The sequence below is a fragment of the Salmo trutta genome, chromosome 31 (genome assembly GCF_901001165.1).
Source record: "Salmo trutta chromosome 31, fSalTru1.1, whole genome shotgun sequence".
Taxonomy (NCBI): domain Eukaryota; kingdom Metazoa; phylum Chordata; class Actinopteri; order Salmoniformes; family Salmonidae; genus Salmo; species Salmo trutta.
Window position 1 is genome coordinate 7,102,751 of NC_042987.1, and position 17,075 is coordinate 7,119,825.

The 17,075-nt window shown below is 42.0% G+C and overlaps 1 protein-coding gene across 2 annotated transcripts in view; it reads right to left on the bottom strand.

Moving 5' to 3' along the window:
• LOC115169402 (serine/threonine-protein kinase STK11) overlaps positions 1–8,904 on the bottom strand; it is a 64,105-nt gene extending 55,201 nt beyond the window's left edge. For both annotated transcript variants that reach the window (XM_029724977.1, XM_029724978.1), the window contains exons 1-2: positions 8,697–8,904; positions 6,861–7,867 (exon numbers count right to left, since the gene is read on the bottom strand). In XM_029724977.1, the coding sequence (XP_029580837.1) occupies positions 6,861–7,144 (284 nt within the window). In that variant the 5' untranslated portion in view covers positions 7,145–7,867; positions 8,697–8,904. The remainder of the gene's footprint in view (positions 1–6,860; positions 7,868–8,696) is intronic.
• Between the last annotated feature and the right edge of the window lie 8,171 nt (positions 8,905–17,075).

Consider the following 17,075-nt stretch of genomic DNA (forward strand, 5'->3'; position numbering starts at 1 on the left):
TGTCTGCACATTATGCCCTGAATCTATTCTACCACGCCCAGAAATCGGCTCCTTTTATTCTCTGTCCCCAACGCACTAGATGACCAGTTTTGCTAGCCTTTAGCCGTACCCTCATCCTACTCCTCCTCTGTTCCTCGAGTGATGTGGAGGCTAACCCAGGCCCAGCATGTCCCCAGGCACTCTCATTTGTTGACTTCTGTAATCGAAAAAGCCTTGGTTTCATGCATGTTAACATCAGAAGCCTCCTCCCTAAGTTTGTTTTACTCACTGCTTTAGCACACTCCGCCAACCCGGATGTCCTAGCTGTGTCTGAATCCTGGCTTAGGAAGGCCACCAAAAATTCTGCGATTTCCATACCCAACTACATTTTCCATCAAGATAGAACTGCCAAAGGGGAAGGAGTTGCAATCTACTGCAGAGATATCTTGCAAAGTTCTGTCATACTTTCCAGGTCTATGCCAAAACAGTTTGAGCTTCTAATTTATGTTACGTTCCCCAGTTTCTGTGTTGTGGTTTGTATGTATGCGTTTCAGGATGGATTCCTGAAATTCTCCAAGCAGCTGATTGGTTGGCCCCATTACTGATTGGAGAGCTGACCCCGCCTCCTCGTCAGGACGCAGCTGTCTCCCATTAACAACTCCTTCTGAAGCTTTATAAGCCAGTGTTCTGTTCCTCAGGAGGAGAGATATTTGCTGAGAGAGGAGGCTGATGGCTGAGGGTTATAGCATGTTGGTTGTTCTAAGAATTTTGGAATGTGAGTGTGTTCATTGTTGCTGAGGGAGCTGATTAGTTGTCTGTGTGTCAATAGGACACAATGTTTTGATTATTGAACTTAGTTGTGTTATTCTGTTTAATTTGTTCCCAGGGGAGAAGGGGAAGGCACCTAGGGAGTGCTTAGGCAAGAGGCTCGCGGGCATACATAACCCGTAGTAGTTTGTCTATGCACACTAGGAAAGACCTGGGCGGACCATCCCCTGTATTTTGGTTAGTGCACCAGGTGGTGCTAGTTAGTTAAGTAGTGGGTAGGCAGGTAAGGTAGGAGAGGGGGCTTTGATATTTACTTTCTTTGCTTTGATTCCATCCAACCCCTTTTCCCCTAACTTACCGTGCGAAGGAATAAATTCCCTGTAAAACGGTATTCTCTGCCTTTTGTCATCCTTACTCACACCTACAGTCCATACCTCTTTCACACCACGGAGAGTTGAGTTGTAGCAGGGTGTTGCGTTCCCTCTTCCGAGAGGCTTGTGAAACAATTTAAAAAATGAATCTCTCCAGAAATAAGTCTCACCGTTGCCGCCTGTTATAGACCCCCCTCAGCCCCCAGCTGTGCCCTGGACACCATATGTGAATTGATGCCCCCCATCTATCTTCAGAGTTCGTTCTGTTAGGTGACCTGAACCGGGATATGCTTAACACCCCAGCAGTCCTACAATCTAAGCTAGATGCCCTCAATCGCACACAAATTATCAAGGAAACCACCAGGTACAACCATAAATCTGTAAACATGGGCACCCTCATAGATATTATCCTGACCAACTTGCCCTCCAAATACACCTCTTAGATTTTCAATCAGGATCTCAGCGATCACTGCCTGCATCCGCTATGGGTCCGCGGTCAAACGACCACCCCTCATCGCTGTCAAACGCTTCCTAAAACACTTCTGCGAGCAGGCCTTTCTAATCGACCTGGCCCAGGTATCCTGGAAGGATATTGACCTCATCCCGTCAGTCGAGGATGCCTGGTCGTCCTTTAAAAGTAATTTCCTCACCATCTTAACCTGTCTGGGCTAGGGGGCAGTATTTTCACGTCCGGATGAAAAACGTACCCAATTTAAACAGGTTACTACTCTGGCCCAGAAACTAGAATATGCATATTATTAGTAGATTTGGATACAAAACACTCTGAAGTTTCTAAAACTGTTTGAATGGTGTCTGAGTATAACAGAACTCATATGGCAGGCAAAGTCCTGAGACAAAGTCAACCAGCAAGTGGAGGATCTGAGAATTGTAGTTCTTTCTAGTCCCTTTCGAAACTACAGTATCTGTGGGGTTACGTTGCACTTCCTAAGGCTTCCATTGGCTGTCAAAAGCCTTCCGAAAGTTGCTTCAGCATTCTCCTGTTACTGGGCAGATAATAGGAGCTCAGTTTCTGAGTGGACTGTCTGTGGACAAAGGGATTGGATAAGCGTGGTCACACGAGTGCGCCGTTCCTTCTTTTTCTCCTTGAATGAATACGCTATTGTCCGGTTGGAATATTATCACAATTTTACGTTAACAATACCATAAAGATTGTTTTAAACAGCGTTTGATATGCTTCTAAGTACGGTAATGGAACATTTTGACTTTGTCTCTGGTACCGCGCTCGCGCGTTATGCCTTTGGATAGTGCTCTGAACGCACGAACAAAACGGAGGTATTTGGACATAAATATGTATTATTTTGAACAAAAACAACATTTCTTGTGGAAGTAGCAGTCCTGGAAGTGCATTCTGACGAAGATCAGCAAAGGTAAGATAATATTTCTAACACTAATTCTGAGTTTAGGTTGCCCCGAACTTGACGGATGTCTGTATACCTCGCTGTGATGGCTGAGCTATGTACTCAGAATATTGAAAAATGTGCTTTCTCCGTAAAGCTATTTTAAAATCTGACAAAGCGGTTGTATCCAGGAGTAGTATATCTATAATTCTTTAAATAATTGTTATATATTTTGTCAACGTTTATGATGAGTATTTTTGTAAATTGATGTGCACATTCACCGGACGTTTTGGTGGGAATACATTTTCTGAACATCACACGCCAATGTAAAATGCTGTTTTTGGATATAAATATGAACTTTATCAAACAAAACATATATGCATTGTGTAACATAATGTCCTAGGAGTGTCATCTGATGAATATCGTCAAAGGTTAATGCTTCATTTAGCTGTGTTTTGGGTTTTATTGACACGTCCTTGCTTGGAAAATAGCTGTATGATTATTTTTGTCTATGTACTCTAACATAATCTAACGTTTTGCTTTCACTGTAAAGCCTTTTTGAAATCGGACAATGTGGTTACATCAAGGAGAAGTGTATCTTTAAAATGGTGTAAAATAGTTGTATGTTTGAGAAAGTTGAATTATGACATTTTGTTGTTTTTGAATTTGCCACCCTGATATTTCACTGGCTGTGTCCCGCTAGCGTCCCACATAGCCCATAGTAGTTAAATAAGCATGCCCCTATCAAAAAATGTAGAACTAAGAACAGATATAGCCCTTGGTTCACTCCAGACCTGACTGCCCTTGACCAGCGCAAAAACATCCTGTGGCGGACTGCAATAGCATCGAACAGTCCCCGCGATATGAAACTGTTCAGGGAAATCAGGAACCAATAGACACAGTCAGTCAAGAAAGCAAAGGCTGGCTTTTTAAAACAGAAATTTGTATCCTGTTGCTCTAACTCCAAACAGTTTTGGGACACTGAAGTCCATGGAGAACAAGAGCACCTCCTCCCAGCTGCCCACTGCACTGAGGCTAGGCGACATGGTCACCACCGATAAATCCATGTTAATCGAAAATTTCAATAAGCATTTCTCTACGGCTGGCCATGCTTTCCTCCTGGCTACCCCAACCCCGGCCAACACCTCCGCACCCCTCGCAGCTACTTGCCCGAGCCCCCCAGCTTCTCCTTCACCCAAATCCAAATCGCAGATGTTCTGAAAGAGCTGCAAAACCTGGACCCGTACAAATCAGCTGGGCAAGACAATCTGGACCCTCTCTTTCTAAAATTATCCGCCGCCATTGTTGCAACCCCTATTACCAATCTGTTCAACCTCTCGTTTCGTCCGAGATCCCTAAAGATTGGAAAGCTGCCGCGGTCATCCCCCTCTTCAAAAGGGGTGACACTCTAGACCCAAACTGTTACAGACCTATATCCATCCTACCCTGCCTTTCTAATGTCTTTGAAAGCCAAGTTAAAAAACAGATCACTGACCATTTCGAATCCCACCGTACCTTCTCCGATGTGCAATCCGGTTTCCGAGCTGGTCAGGGCTGCACCTCAGCCACGCTCAAGGTACTAAACAATATCATAACCGCCATCGATAAAAGACAATACTGTGCAGCCGTCTTCATCGACCTGGCCACGGCTTTCGACTCTGTCAATCACCATATTCTTATCTGCAGATTCAATAGCCTTGGTTTCTCAAATGACCGCATCGCCTGGTTCACCAATTACTTCTCCGACAGAGTTCAGTGTGTCAAATCGGAGGGCCTGTTGTCCGGACCTCTGGCAGTCTCTATGGGGGTACCACAGGGTTCAATTCTCGGGCCGACTCTTTTCTCTGTATATATCAACAATGTCGATCTTGCTGCGGGTGATTCCCTGATCCACCTCTACGCAGACGACACCATTCTGACACCATTCTGTATACATCAGGCCCACTAACCTCCAAACGAGCTTCAATGCCATACAAAACTCCTTCTGTGGCCTCCAACTACTCTTAAACACTAGCCAAACCAAATGCATGCTTTTCAACCGTTAGCTGCCTGCACGACTAGCATCACTACTCTGGACAGTTCTGACCTAGAATACGTGGACAACTACAAATACCTAGGTGCCTGGCTAGACTGTAAACTCTCCTTCGACTCATATCAAACATCTCCAATCCAAAATTAAATCTAGAATCGGCTTTCTATTTCACAACAAAGCCTCCTTCACTCACGCCGCGAAACTTACCCTAGTAAAACTGATTATCCTACCGATCCTCGACTTCGGCGATGTCATCTACCAGTGGTTGTTCCACTGGATATCATAAGGTGAATGCACCAATTTGTAAGTCGCTCTGGATAAGAGCGTCTGCTAAATGACTTAAATGTTAAATGTAAATGTAAAATCTACAAAATAGCTTCCAATACTCTACTCAGCAAATTGGATGCAGTCTATCACAGTGCCATCCGTTTTGTTATCAAAGCGCCTTATACCACCCACCACTGCAGCCTGTATGCGCTAGTCGGCTGGCCCTCGCTACATATTCGTCGCCAGACCCACTGGCTCCAGGTCATTTATAAGTCTATGCTAGGTAAAGCTCCGCCTTATCTCAGCTCACTGGTCACGATAACACCCACATGTAGCACGCGCTCCAGCAGGTATCTCTCACTGGTCATCCCCAAAGCCAACACCTTCTTTGGCCGCCTTTCCTTCCAGTTCTCTGCTGCCAGTGACTGGAACGAATTGCAAAAATCGTTGAAGCTGGAGACTTACATTTCCCTCACTAACTTTAAACATCAGCTATCTGAGCAGCTAACTGATCGCTGCAGCTGTACATAGTCCATCTGTAAATAGCCCAATCTACCCATCTCATCCCCATATTGTTTTTATTTACTTTGCTGCTCTTTTGCACACCAGTATCACTACTTACACACCATCATCTGCTCATCTATCACTCCAATGTTAATCTGCTAAATTGTAATTACTTTGCTACTATGGCCTATTTATTGCCATACATCCTCATGCCATGCACACACTGTATATAGACCTTTTTTTCCTATTGTGTTATTGATAGTACGCTTGTTTATTCCATGTGTAACTCTGTTGTTTCTGTCACACTGCTTTGCTTTATCTTGGCCAGGTCGCAGTTGTAAATGAGAACTCGTTCTCAACTAGCTTACCTGGTAAAATAAAGGTGAAATAAATAAATACAAATTGAAAAAGGTGCTCCAAAGCTTTTTACTATCATTCTTTATATAATTTCTTTGTTTCATAGTATAGTTTCTTCTTATTATTATTATTATTATTTAGTCACATGATTTCTCAATTTGCATTACATTTGCCAATCAGTTGTGCAGCCAGACTTAATTGCCATAAATTTTGCCTCATCCCTCAACTGACATTTTTCAATTACTCATCAATCCACAGGGATTTAAGTTGTTATATATCTCAGTGGGCCTACAAAAGGGGGGGCGGGCCCGGCAGTTACACATCCCTGCTTTAAACCTGCGGCGACAATTTCAGAATAACAATATTTTCCTGTAAAACATTTTTTTTTAAGTATAATATAAGGAAAATGCCTATACATTTCAGTGGTTTCAAAAACGTCACTCGGCTATGAGTGTTGGGCTCAACGAGACAATTCTGTTTACACTGCCCTGCTTGGAGGGAGGCAACTGTCAGGCGAGTGTAGTGCTCAACCTCCAGAGGTAGTGGCCTAGATGTGACAAATTCACATTACAGTAAAAGGTCTGGCCGAGGGTATTTTCTCAAAATCTCTAGGAAATCTCTCGTAGTGATAAAAGGCCCTATGGTGCTGCCATGTAGGGAAAGGGACTTATTTGAATAGGAGAGCGAAATGCAAATGAAGATCCAAAGTGTTGTTGTGCACTTTAGACGGGGGACGATGGCGGATCATATGTAGGGAAAACAGTTCATGAGACACTGTAGGCGTGAATACAGTAATAGACTATGCACGCACTAATGATAATCACAGAGAGACACAATCTTAAGCGTTACCCAGGCAATCATCCTATAGCAGTGACATTTAAGCAATAAGGACTAAGGGGGTGTAGTATATGGCCAATATCTATCACAAACCCCCAAGGAGCCTTATGCCTATTATTAACTGGTTACCAACGCATTTAGAGCAGTAAAAATAAATGTTTTGTCATACCCGTGGTATACGGTCTGATATACCATGGCTGTTAGCCAATCAGCATTCAGGGCTCAAATAAACCAGTTTATAATAGTTAATAAATACTTGTGCTTGACAATGCATGACCAAGAGTGTAAACCAGAGGGAAGAAGAGAGAGCAAAAAGAAAGACAAGGGGAGAAGAAAAAAATTCAAGAAAAACCATCACACAAACTCCCTCCCATCCCCAAAACTTACTTCTTCACATTAGCCTCTCCGTTGGGGATCCGCCTCAGCTTCTTCTTCTTGAGGATCTTGACGGCCCTGCGACACAGCGTGTCAGAGTCCAGCATCTCCTTCACCTTACCGTAGGAGCCCTCCCCCAGCAGGTCTCCCATCAGGTACTTTCCAATCAGCTTGGCCCTCTTCCTACGTGGCTGGTAGATCACCTCGGTTGAGTCGATGCGGTGAATGAACGTGTCCATGCCCATCAGCTCATTCTCAGTCAGATAGTCCAGGTGCTGCAGCTCCCCGTCACTCATGTTTAAATCAACTTAGTTAGAGCTTAGTCACTGCAGTGTGCTCCAGACAGTCCAATGCAACTGCACTGTGACCTCAAGCCTTTGGCCTGGGCTGTGTATCGTGGTGGCTCAGGGATACAGTTCAATTAGAAAACATTAAGGGACATGGGAGGTGTGGCCAGGTCTGGGCACTGAGAAAAACTGTTGACGTTGGGATAGAGGAGGTCTGTAAACATGAAGGGGTTAGTTTTGGTTTGTGGGAAGCTGTAGGCTAGCTGTAACAGTTTCCAGAGAGGTGTAGGGCAGTTAGCTAAGACCCAATGAGTTCAAGGTCCAGGATGAAAAGATTTGTGGAGAGTTCAGGCTGTGACAGGTGCTACTGAGCAGAGAGCGGGATGTCTGGCCGAGATTACATTTCACTGCTTAGCTCCATGTCACCTCCATCTGTGATCTGATATGGGATGGCGACAGGCAGAGGGAGAGGTAAATGGTCCTGTTTCAAACCCAAGCCCTGTATATCGGCCATAGGTCCTGGTAGCGATCCATGGTTTCTACTTCAGAGAGGGAACCATCGGTTTGCCTTGATCTAAGTCCAGATGCAATAGCTAAATACTCAAACCAAAATGAGTTCTTTCAGTCTTCAATATCGTTATTACTGCTCTGAATCCTATATTTCTTGTCAGTTCTTCTAGTGAGTCCACTAGCCTTTCTCAACTGGCAACTCAGGATTATGTTCCAAGGAACCTGTGGGTGAATAACGATATCAACAGTCAAATCTCTCAGCAATCAGGGGGGATATTAGCCTAATGTTCATTTTGTAGGAAGCGAGTGACTGCTACAGGATAGATCCACAAGGTTGGCTGGCTATGCGTTTTACGCTACTTCTGCCTGGTCTGCTGTCAAAATACTAAATCATAAGATCAGCATTTCAGAACGCAAGCAAACAAGGAAAAATCGATGATGACATGTTCTTGCCAGACAACTAGCTGTCGCACGACTCAGTAAATGCGTGGCGCACATAGAAAAACTTGCAACCCAAAAATATGCGCATGCTTATTTTGTGTTCCAAAAAAAAATATCTACGCATGTTTATGTTTTGGCTTGAGCTAGCTAACTAGTGAACGTTAGCTAGCCTCGGGTATTTTGCTGTTTGTTTCAGTACAGTACCATAGTTGCCTTCCTCAACTGACGAGGGTAGTTTTCCAAACAGATAGTTTCGGTGTGACTACACCGGGTAACATGCTTTTAACACCTCAACTCCGATCGTCCCGAACACCAGCACAAATGTAACGTTACACTTTCATTCAACTAACATTTCTGTAGCTAGCTAACGACGTGCTAGATAACGTTAGCCATTTAACTCGGATATGTAATCGGTGTTTAGTTAGTTTTGTAGGCTATGCTCAGAATCAGATCAAGTTAATAGCAAACAAGACGAATACAGTAACAGTAAGTTAGCTACGTCATCCCTAGTGTTTACAAACTGCAAAAAGCTACAGTAGTTGACCGCTAACGTTAAATACAGATGATGGTAGGTTAGCTTAACGTCGGCATTTTGGTAAACAAGTCTCACCTTGACTTTCAGACTGAATCGAAGTAGATGGATGTCCTGTTAGTTATGTAGTCTTCCGCTGTATTTTTTTTTATTTGTGTCTGTCTGCACAAATATGTGAGGTTTGCTATTTTTGATGCAGCTGCTATCAGGTTGCCGCCATGTTGTTGCTCCAGATGAATGAAAGCCAACCTCTCACTTGCGTCAACGCCGAGTCAAAACGGGGCGTGGAAAAACGAAATGACCGTTTTTCGTCTTTCGTTTCTGAATTTTACAAACTAAAATCGACTTGTTTTCTCATTTATTGTGTCAAAATTGGACATGGAATAACATAAAATAAATATCAACAACATGTATTACATTTTTAGGTTTACGTTTTTAATTTTGTTCATACCTGGAAGTACACACCCCCTCCTATAATATTCCAGGGTTTAGGTGGGGTGTTTACAGTTTAGCAGCACAAAGAGGATTAGACTGTGTAAGTGTGACAGAAAGATACAAATACTCATGTTAGCTAAAATGCTGAATTTATTATGAAGTTAGCATGCCAATAGAACAAACTCAGGAAAGTGAAATAGGCAACTAGACCACTTTTCTAATCACCCCTAGGGTGTACGCCCTATGCACTTGTGGAGTTTTGATTGGAGATTTAACTTCGACATAGGGGGAGCAATTAGCAGATTGATTACACCTGTCAAATAATCTCAGATCGCCACAAATGCATAGGTTTTAGGGAATGATTTGGGATTGGCCCTCTCTATGCAAATTTTGTTTTTAAAGACCCTTTAGGCTGACCATTTTTTAGATCAATTGCTGGAATGGAATTTCTCAAGTTGTCATATTCAATAACACTGTTTCTGATAATAAAAAAAAAATCAATCTAAGTAAAAAGTGGGATACAAAAGTCTGTCTACCTGTATTTTTTTATGCAGCTTGTTTGTGTTTATTTACACTTATCATCTGTCATTTCAAGGTTCTAAATTCAGGTCTCAAATGGACTCCAGTGTTAACAGCTCGCTACTGTGGTCCAGAGGACTTTAAAAGCTACTACATGTAATTTAACTTAATTAAATTAGCCTTTTTCTGAAATGTTGATAAGAATGCCAAAAATCTTTGTTTATATCCATGAAAGCACACATTTCTTTGGTTATCAATACCTTGGATAATATGGATAGCTGTGGGCATGAAAAAAAAAACATTTTTGGAATCTTGTTCTTTTTGGCCCAAGAAACAGGTGTGAAGAGTCTGAATCAGAATGATATCTCCTAAAATAAATTGTAATCAATAGACACAATTCAATATTAAGACAATTGTGTCATCTCTACAATAACTTATGACATGTGACCTTTCCTATAAGCAGAAGTTGTTCAGGGGTCCGGTCCTCAGTGCTGAAACAGCAGCTGCATCTACTGATCACATAGAGGGACCTGATCAGTGATCCTAGATCAGCAATGTTGCCCTGACACTTTGGGGGGAATTCCAACCCGAGTTAAGCGCACATAAATGGAATGGAATTCCCTTATTATGCACTTGTCTCTATGCATATTCTGACAATTAACTTAAGCATGAGAATAGCATGCTATTCACCCGCTATTCGTTTTGGGTGGCGATCAAAGAAATTATGGTTATGGCGGAGGTGTCTATAGATATTCTGACCTTAACTTAATTTCCTCATAGTTCCACCACCTTACGCGCGATGAAACAACGAATAAGGTCAAGCAACTTGTCACTTCTACTTTATTTTTTCAGATAGATATAACACTATTCTCCATGCACTGCAATTTACAAATTGATAAGAGCTATCGATAAGATCAAGGTATTTGAGTAAGCTATTTAGTTAAGGGGATTCTAAATATAAATGGCAATTGTTTTAAATATATTTTACCTTATGATCGCTGGAGACAAATGTAACTTGCAAGGATGAAATTTGGAGACCCAAGCTATAGGCTTCTGTAGCCATGCACAAATGACAGTATAGCGCCAAATCTACTGAGTTGATTCATGATTTCTGTAATGTTTTAATTACATGGCCAGACTTTTCACTTTATTTTTTTACAATTTGTATCATGTTAAATATTAGCCACTATCGGTAGCCACCGTCAGTTATATCCACATACATTTACAACTGTCGTTTTAGTGTTAGTTTCTTTACATGTTGCATCATTCCATGACATAGTTTACCTTTCTTTCATCTGTCACGTTCATGTGGTTGTTCCTGAGGATTGCTAGCGCTAGTGGATCATATTAGGCTAATCTATTACAAGTTGTGCAATAATGTTGGACATGCAGCCTATTTGTATCATTATGGAATGCAGACCATACATAACGGTTTAAACCTGGAGCCTGGTGCACGATTCACGACTGCTGGACTTGAACCGTAGTCATCACAGTTCCATGATTAGTGAGGATTATTAGGGTTGATTTAAAGGACTACTGCTGAACCCCTATTGTACACTTTTTTCACCTTCCAATATTCATTGGATTGAACAATTGAATAAGGCAACTTCGGGGATGAATCAAACCACTGTATATTTTGATTCACCGATATATTTTGTACGTAAAGGCTATCCAAACCAGTTTTGTATTATTATTCATAAATAGTTTCCTAACTGTAAATAACATACAAGATCAGAGTATTTTTAAATCTATGTGGTGCTAAAAAGGAGAGAAATATACGTGTATTTAGGCCTACATAGCTTTCTTTCATTCTTTCATTAATATTCTGAACCGTTCTCTCCATATATTCTAGTGAGTCTGGTGAGAAAATTCAAATTAAAAGGTACACCAAATTTCAAGGGATTGCTTTAGATAAATGTACTGAAACCCCTATTGAATGCAAGGGAATCACACCTGCAAAGCCCGAAACACACCTGCATAAGGTAAGTCTGAATACCAACTACTGAGAAGTGTGTTGGAAAGGTGTAAATATCCTAAGTCTGAATCAGGCCCCAAGTGAATACAGACTCAGCTCTTCCTTGAATTGTATGTGTGTAAGTAAGTGGGGGCATAGATACAAGTGTACTGCAGGTGTGTGTGTGGTGGTCTGGCTGGTAATTTGTTATTAATGGGCTGTAGCCTCAGGCCTTTGCCTCATAATTCTTTATTTTTTGTGCAATCAAAAAGGAATATTCAGACCAGACCTTGAACTGTGTGAAGAAGAAGCCGAAGCCGTGGATCGGACAGTGAGGAGACTTGTATCTGGTGCTCACCTCTCTTAAGAGGCTTTTATTTACAATATTAACAGGTGCAGGATTAATTGGCCAATACACTTTGTACAGAAAATAACAATCAGGACTTGAAAAAATCTAAGATATTCTCAGTATAAACTATTGCGGCAACAACTCTTTGCCTATTACTCAAACTCAGCCTGCTCTCCCCAAGGCATAAAAAAAAAAACTGAGCACCTAAATACTATTTCCAGGAACTCCCTTCAGCTAGGGAATGTTCCATCTTGATAGCTCCAAAGCACATTTCTACCATAGATGCGTAATTTCCCATGGACATATACCATCATAAACAACAGTTTTACATTAACACACACTTCAATAATTTGTGGCATACCTTCTTCTTTAAATCACGCAATACACACTCATTAAGTTATTCACCCACGGGATAATTCATCACTTTGTTTATTCCAGTCAATTGATAAATGTTCCTCAATGATTCGTAGACTAATTTGCGTCAAGCGTAATGCACACCTTTTCTTCAACAAGGAAGTAGCGCGGCGCTTCTTACAAACACACGAGGTAGGTTCAATTATATGATTATACTCTACCAACACTTCGGTCTTTATTCTAATAATATATTTCACATTGCTAGAGCATGTACGTTTAAATTGGCAGCTTTATACACGATAGAAACATGATTAACAAGTTGCATTGTTTTAGTAACTGGCATGCACAACGAACACTCGACTTTGTCAAAGTACAGTATTGTTGGCAAACGGAATGCGCTACTCAATCCAACATTCTCTTTTTCAGGATTCTTGGCTATACCTTGAAGAGATACAAGAAATAATATTTCCCCAACCAATAATTTAAGTGTCATTGTCTATAAATCATGGCATGCGCCCCATGCCAACTGTATATGTTTAAGATATTTAATGGAGTGAGTGACAGGAGTTGGGGGCTCAACATTCAGGGAATTTCATGAATTTTGACATTTGCTCAGTACTTGAAAGGTTAATAGAACTCTCACATTACTGCCATCTGGTGAATAAAAATTGTACAGCATGGGTTATTCTGTAAATACACCGCAATTCAGCCATATTTCATACTTGAAGTTAGTATCATTAATCCTACATCAACTCATGTCAGATTAAAAAAATATATTGAATACCTTATTGTGCATACAGTACCATAGGCATAATAATACAGCCTTTCACATGTAAACAGGCCTAAAAAATGGAAACGCTAGCTGAAGTGGATGGTGAATGCATTTGGCCAGTAGTGAATAGATGTGTAAAGACAAAGTAACATCTTAATCTCATTTTGTCTTAGCTTGCAATTTATAAAATATTCCATTAGATTTGATTTTGAATCAATTACATTAACTTTTATTTCTTATCAAGAGAAGGAGAGGCGGGAGTTTCTTCAATTAAACCTATGTACACCCATCTATCCACTCTTTCCCCCCCACACCCACATTCCTCCATACAAGTGCCATCTGTCAACTATTAAGTAAAAGCCACACTTGAAAAAAATTTAAACATTGAATTAAATGGATTTAATCAAAGGGTAGTTGAACAAGAGCGAGCAAAGTTTAGTATGAGAGGGATGAAGTAGTTGATTTGGCAGCCTGGCAGCATGGGATTGGTGCCAACAGCAAAACAACTTCCCCTAATATATCATGGAGAGAAGGAAAGCATGGGGCAGTTGAGGAATCAATTAAATTCCGTAAGAGAGACGCAGTATTTAAACACCCATGTAACAAGTAAATAGCCTGATTATGTGGACAACCATTCACAGGCAAGCAATCTGAAAGCTTGTAAGGGTCATCTATAGGGAATACCACAAGACATTTGAGAATTGAAGAGACACCCTTTGAGAGCATCTTGCCTAACAGGAAGTGTAAAGAAGGAGCTTTCCTAACAGGATGTGTAAAGGAGGACAGGGAAGGAGAGGGTCTCAGCTGAAGTCCAAAAATTCTGATATGTTCTGTCCAGTTGTCCCTCAAACAGGCCTGCAGGTACCATCAACCAGCATACATACCATCTCTGAGTGAACTGTGAGGATTGTCAAGACAGAGAGGGAAAGTTAACTGTTAATTTGTGATATACACTGCTCAAAAAAATAAAGGGAACACAAACAACACATCCTAGATCTGAATGAAAGAAATAATCTTATTAAATACTTTTTTCTTTACATAGTTGAATGTGCTGACAACAAAATCACACAAAAATAATCAATGGAAATCCAATTTATCAACCCATGGAGGTCTGGATTTGGAGTCACACTCAAAATTAAAGTGGAAAACCACATTACAGGCTGATCCAACTTTGATGTAATGTCCTTAAAACAAGTCAAAATGAGGCTCAGTATTGTGTGGCCTCCACGTCCCTGTATGACCTCCCTACAACGCCTGGGCATGCTCCTGATGAGGTAACGGATGGTCTCCTGAGGGATCTCCTCTCAGACCTGGACTAAAGCATCCGCCAACTCCTGGACAGTCTGTGGTGCAATGTGGCGTTGGTGGATGGAGCGAGACATGATGTCCCAAATGTGCTGAATGGGATTCAGGTCTGGGGAACGGGCGGGCCAGTCCATAGCATCAATGCCTTCCTCTTGCAGGAACTGCTGACACACTCCAGCCACATGAGGTCTAGCATTGTCTTGCATTAGGAGGAACCCAGGGCCAACCGCACCAGCATATGGTCTCACAAGGGGTCTGAGGATCTCATCTCGGTACCTAATGGCAGTCAGGCTACCTCTGGCGAGCACATGGAGGGCTGTGCGGCCCCCCAAAGAAATGCCACCCCACACCATGACTGACCCACCGCCAAACCGGTCATGCTGGAGAATGTTGCAGGCAGCAGAACGTTCTCCACGGCGTCTCCAGACTCTGTCATGTCTGTCACGTGCTCAGTGTGAACCTGCTTTCATCTGTGAAGAGCACAGGGCGCCAGTGGCGAATTTGCCAATCTTGGTGTTCTCTGGCAAATGCCAAACGTCCTGCACGGTGTTGGGCTGTAAGCACAACCCCCACCTGTGGACGTCGGGCCCTCATACCACCCTCATGAAGTCTGTTTCTGACCGTTTGAGCAGACACATGCACATTTGTGGCCTGCTGGAGGTCATTTTGCAGGGCTCTGGCAGTGCTCCTCCTGCTCCTCCTTGCACAAAGGCGGAGGTAGCGGTCCTGCTGCTGGGTTGTTGCCCTCCTACGGCCTCCTCCACGTCTCCTGATGTACTGGCCTGTCTCCTGGTAGCGCCTCCATGCTCTGGACACTACGCTGACAGACACAGCAAACCTTCTTGCCACAGCTCGCATTGATGTGCCATCCTGGATGAGCTGCACTACCTGAGCCACTTGTGTGGGTTGTAGACTCCGTCTCATGCTACCACTAGTGTGAAAGCACCGCCAGCATTCAAAAGTGACCAAAACATCAGCCAGGAAGCATAGGAACTGAGAAGTGGTCTGTGGTCTTCACCTGCAGAACCACTCCTTTATTGGGGGTGTCTTGCTTATTGCCTATAATTTCCACCTGTTGTCTATTCCATTTGCACAACAGCATGTGAAATGTATTGTCAATCAGTGTTGCTTCCTAAGTGGACAGTTTGATTTCACAGAAGTGTGATTGACTTGGAGTTACATTGTGTTGTTTAAGTGTTCCCTTTATTTTTTTGAGCAGTATATGTTAACATACTGTATGTGACTTGCTCTATCATAATCAGTCACATTGACCCCAAAACACATTTGGATTTTTATACAGTGTTGAAAAGAGGCAAATGTTAGCTTTCTAATGAAACCCACATGATCTCTCTACTCCAAATATCAAGTGAGTTGCGCACCGTTATATGCTGAGTGTGTTTTTGAGAAAAACGCAAAGTTTGCAGTTACTTTTAAGACATTTATTCAAATAATGACTAACAACTACTTACTTAATACAAAACTGCAGACAGTGTCTGTTGCATAGTTGTCGCGCAAATCCGTATATGTGTACATTTGCATGTGTATGCGTGCACACATTTGTACATATACGTGTACACATACAAGCATCAGAATGTATTGGCTACATTCACTTATTTGCACGTGTACACATGTACAGTACATGCAGATACATATGACAGCGAAAAACTCACACCGCACATGTTCACGCCATGATACAGTATGTGCAAGGACTACACGCAGTGTGCACGTGTTTGTATTCATGTGTACGCGCACATGCATGTGCACATCCCATGTAGTCCTTGCACATATTGTTGTGGCCCTTAGTTTTTCCATGTCAGATTACATTCGAAGATAAGGCTTGGGAGGATAAATACATAAGAAATTCCCACGTTAAATAACGTCTCTTATAAATACATGTCACAGAGAAAGTGTACAGGCTATACTCAAACACATTTTTTTCCCTGGGTACAGCATACAATATGTAGATGTGCCTAAGCAACCCTCTCAAACACAGGATCTGCATTTTTATGAACACCGCACAGAGTAAACGACATTTGAAAAAGAGCAAAAACAGGAAAGGGGATGGAAGGTCTGAGAGCTAAAAAGGGTCAGAGTAAGCTCTGTTCTTTCTAAACAGCAAATCAATTAGAAATGTTAAAGAAAATATGACCACACACACGTCACCAGAGAGTAAGGACTGACGGCCTATTTGGATCCGAATCGTGTGGGCGTTGGTTAGAGTCTTTGCCGCTGGTCCACTTGCTTGAGATGTTGAATGTTTGATTTAGGAAAACACTCAACATGATCACGCATCAAAAAGTTTTGTACCTGCGCCACACAGAGGACTTGGTCTAAAATGCCAGTAGCACCCGGATGTCTGCCCTCTTAAATCCAGGGATCCATCTTAAGAGCAACATCGCGTGAACATCAACGTTTTTGACATAATGAACAATTCGCTGAATATCCTCATAGGACATCACCAGCTTGCTGGCGAGACGACCAACACTCTTCTTCCTTGGTGCCACGCCATGTTCCTTATAGAATTTAATCACTGCAGTCAGCTTATCTGTAAAAATAAACTATTTAAAACATGCTTTTAATATGTGCTGAAAGGCACAATGTATTCGCTGCTCTTTTTCCTATTCATGATACAGCCTACTGTTACTCATTCTTTCCTCTTCTGGATAGGGCCTTCATCTCAATTTCAGCCTAAAATTACATACCCAAATCTAACTGCCTGTAGCAAGGATATGCATATTATTGATACTATATGAAAGGGAACACTTTTGA